A 4,139-nucleotide genomic window follows, 5' to 3' on the forward strand; every position below is an offset into this window, starting at 1 on the left:
TTTTTTTTTTTTTCTCCCCCATTTTGATTAACCGATTATGGGGGTGTGAGAGTGATCTGGGCGCGACGGGCAAGAAAAGAGGACAGAAATGTTGAGTTGCCAAAAGGTTAGGCGAAAATATTATTTTGCAGATAACTCTTGGCACACGTGAGTATACCATACGTGCCGGATTTTCAGCAGTAGCTTTGCACTTGTGCTCCTGCGTCTGTAAATCTTCTGCGTGTGTCGCCTCCGCCTCCCCCCCCTGCCACTACTCCTCTCGCCAAGCTGTTCTCAACAAAAATGCCTCCAAAAAAGGAAAACACGAAAAAATTAGAAAAAGAAAAACAAAAAATTGTGGAAGATAAAACATTTGGGCTGAAAAACAAAAACAAAAGTAAAAGTGTCCAAAGGTACGTACTCGAGTTTTTTTTTTTGTCTCATGGCAACTTCATGATAATATGAGAATGAGTTCTTTTGGTGCTTATTAGCCCCATGTGCGTGTATGCGTAGTTCCATGGCAGCAGCGAATAAGCACCGTGCTCATGTACGTCTCCACACCACCTATGCACCACCACAGGTACATCAAAGGCGTTCAGCAGCAAGTCTTCCAGACGAAAAAAAAACCAGACGAAAAGAAAAAAGAAGAAAAGGAAAAGGAAAAACTAAATCAGCAAAAATTATTGCTCAATTCGATATACCAAAGTAGGGAAAATTTTAATGTCTCAAAATGTATATATTGTGGATGGCTTATTAGACGGCGTCCCCATCAAGCCTTAGTGACCGTTTTCCTTCCCCTTTTTTTTTTTAAATTTTTTTTTTTTTTTTTACCCCCTTATTTTCCCCCTTATAGAAACTGAGAAGGTTAAAAAGATTAACGAAAATTCATCCACATACGACCCGAAGAAGTCCAAGGAGTCACAAAAAATCGACATCTACACAGACATTCGGGATAACAAAAATGACAAAGAAAATGACACCATAGATCAGTGGGATATAAAGAAGCTGAACGAGGTCATAAATATAAGACACAAAAATATTAACAAGACCGACATTATCTGCAAGTACTTCTTGAGTGCGGTCGAAAATAAGGTATGTAGGGAGACAACACGGAAAAAAGAAGGAAAAAAAAGAAGAAACACGTTCTCCGATTTGCGTACATATTACGCTACCAACCTGCCGTTCTGCTCTACACGAGATACACCGCACTGCATGGATGGCGCAAATGTCATAACCGTAATAACATGATCCCCCACACACATACATACATGCATACGCACACACACACCCTCGCAGCAATACGGATGGTTTTGGGTCTGTCCCAACGGAGGAGACAACTGCAAGTATAAGCACTGCCTCCCTCAAGGTTAGAACAAAATGGAAGGAAATGATTAAACGCCTAGAAATGGGATGGACACCCCAAAGAAAAAAAAATAAAATGAACATTTCCGAGGGACTGGCAAAACGTGTAACCTCAGATGATCTAACCCGTTTGACATGTTTAAAATTTTTTTTTTCCTTTTGTTGAAAAATAATTTTCCGTTTCGCAAAAATTATCGACTTTGTTGCTCTCCCCTTTTCACCCAAACGCAGGATATGTATTAAAAAAACCAGAGCCTACCGAAAATGACAAAGACGACATCCCCCTGGAGGACATCATAGAGGAGGAGGTAAAGCTCGAATGGCTTCTCCAGAATAAAGCACGAATGGATTACTACCATCAGTCCATTTTTTTCTACCGTCAAAATTTTTTGAGCCAATTTGAAACATTTCAGACGTGACCCCACCCACTTTTCACGCTCTCCACGCATAACATCAACTCTAATGTAAATTGCCCCCCCTTTTTGCAGAGAACCCAATTTATAAATAACGGCACCGCGGTGACCCTGGAAATATTCAAAAAATGGTTAGCTGAAAGGGACGAAAAGAATAAGCTTAAGAAAGACGAACAGAAGGACAAAACGGAGAAGAAAGGAAAGACCAACGTGCTCTCCGGGAAGGAGCTATTTACCTACGACCCAACGTAAGAAACTTCCTTGTGCTCACGGAAAAGTGCATACACATTTGTGCACAAATATATGTTGTGTGTAACGCTGTTTGCGCTTTTTTTGTTTACTCAAATGTAGTCTCTTCCCCACCATCAGTGTATATAGCATCGTCCCTTTTTTGTTTTTTTTATTGCGGCGTTTACCACAATATATTATTCTACGTTTACAATGTGTACCCCATATTTCTTTTCCCCATCCCCGTACAGATTATTTGTTGATGATGACAATGCTGCGAATACGAATGAGTATGATGATTTGTTTTATGATGATGATGATCAGAAGGAAGAGACTCCGGAGAAGAAGAATTACGAGAATGGAGAAGTCGATGAAAATGGTAAGGCCATCTCTATGTGCCCCTGTGGACTTGGCATTTGTACCCCACTTTACTCTGTGGGGATATATGTCTTGGTGGCTTCTTACCCCAATAAGGGGCCTGTTATTCTTACCCCTTTTATATGTTTACGTACAACCACATACATTTGTTCCCCCCCCCTACACACCTGATGCTTCAGTCAAACGAGAGGATGATGTCCCAATTAACACCGACCTCTTTATGGACGAACTGGTATGTATTTCTACTCGGCCCCAACGATTGATTAGCCGCGTGGCTAATATATGTAGAGCGCAACGCGCTGAAGACAAACCTTCTTTTGCGCTGTACATATATTCGCAACACCCGAGGGGAAATGGAAGCAGTGGCATGTCACGCGTGCGCATAAGCCCCCATAAACTGAGTCATCTACAAATATATATTGTACCCCTCCCTTCCATCATGCATACTTATACATTGTGCATGAATGGTATGGCCACATTTTTTAACCGATCTTTTTTTTTTTCTTCCTGTTAGGATGATCTGGACCAATTAGATTAAAGACGCGCAAATCGGACACAAATACAAAAATCTTTTTTTAAAATCTCACAAATAGCGTTACGTTATTAAAAAAAATTTAGTTTTAATTTGATGCAAACGAAAAAAAAAAAAAAAAAAAATTAATTGCCATCTTGAAAATATTTTTAAAAAATTATGGCCACATTATGGCCAAATTATGGTCAAAATTTTTGCCCAATTATGGCCTAAATATGTCCACGTTGTTGCCAATTTTTTTTGCTCACATTTTGCCGAAACTTTGCTACTTTTTTTCCCCCTTTTGCAACTTTTTTTTTTTTAATTAAACTCAAAAAAGGCTTCTCGTCTTTCATTCTTCTTTCACTTCATTTTAAAGAAGCTCGATAGCTTATAGGGATTTACCTCGTCCTGCGGAAGGGAAGCAGCGGTGAGAACATGTTTCGCGCGTTTGCACGGAATGGTGTGCAAGGGAAGGTATGCATCGAGCGCTGCTCAGCCGCGCAGACAGCTACGCAGAAATGCGCCTACTGGCAAAGCGCAAAGGTTTGCTGACTTTCACAACACATGTTTAATCAAGCATACATGCACACGTTTACACTTCTACGTGTGCGCACAAAAACTTACACTTTTTTCTCGCTTTTTGCGCGGACGGCCACTGGAGTCACTTGAACTGGACTCAGACAGGGAACGCTTTTTTTTCTTTTTCCGTTTCTTCTTTTCATGGCTCGAAGAAGAGTCGCTTGAATGCCCGTCTTCACTACTAGAATGGGATTCTTTTCGTTTATGCTTACTCGAATGTTTGTGATTTTTTCTTTTTTTTTCTCTCTCTCCCTTTTTCTCCTTCTTTTTCGAGTCATCCTCTGAGGAAGTAGAACTGTCTTCGCTGCTACTTCCACTGTCACTTTTATTCTTTCGCTTATTTTTATACTCCTTTTTTAGCTTCTTTATGTATCTCTTTTCCTGCTGCTTTATTCTTTCCGCTCTGTTCTTGTTAAGTTCCTCCACATATTTAGCATTTTCATATTCCTCCAACATTTTATTTCCTTCTTGGTTCTTAATTCTGTCCTTCAAGTCATCCCATGTCGGTCTGCTGTCTCGGTTAATTTTATCCTTTATGGTTGGCCTAACGGGGCAGGTGGTTAAAAGTACATAAAGCATTGGAATATCTGCATGCAGGTACAGCCGTGTCGCATACGCAATTTGGGGGTGAACGAATGAAGGCACGTTTTTTACTCTATTGTATTCGTTGGACAATTTTTTTTTTT

The 4,139-nt window shown here is 40.2% G+C and overlaps 2 protein-coding genes across 2 annotated transcripts; one reads left to right on the forward strand and one right to left on the reverse strand.

Moving 5' to 3' along the window:
• Positions 1 to 282: 282 nt before the first annotated feature.
• Positions 283 to 2,898, forward strand: AK88_02935 (uncharacterized protein; the record flags this gene model as incomplete). The annotated part of the gene is made up of 9 exons (XM_012480558.1): positions 283 to 392; positions 560 to 684; positions 833 to 1,071; positions 1,276 to 1,345; positions 1,573 to 1,649; positions 1,830 to 2,002; positions 2,234 to 2,361; positions 2,540 to 2,592; positions 2,875 to 2,898. The coding sequence occupies 9 exons, from the start codon at positions 283 to 285 to the stop codon at positions 2,896 to 2,898; spliced, it is 999 nt and encodes a 332-aa protein (XP_012335981.1).
• A 336-nt stretch (positions 2,899 to 3,234) lies between these two features.
• On the reverse strand, positions 3,235 to 4,032 carry AK88_02936 (uncharacterized protein; the record flags this gene model as incomplete). The annotated part of the gene is made up of 2 exons (XM_012480559.1): positions 3,235 to 3,282; positions 3,499 to 4,032. The coding sequence occupies 2 exons, from the start codon at positions 4,030 to 4,032 to the stop codon at positions 3,235 to 3,237; spliced, it is 582 nt and encodes a 193-aa protein (XP_012335982.1).
• Between the last annotated feature and the right edge of the window lie 107 nt (positions 4,033 to 4,139).

The sequence above is a fragment of the Plasmodium fragile genome, assembly GCF_000956335.1.
Source record: "Plasmodium fragile strain nilgiri unplaced genomic scaffold supercont1.31, whole genome shotgun sequence".
Classification (NCBI taxonomy): domain Eukaryota; phylum Apicomplexa; class Aconoidasida; order Haemosporida; family Plasmodiidae; genus Plasmodium; species Plasmodium fragile.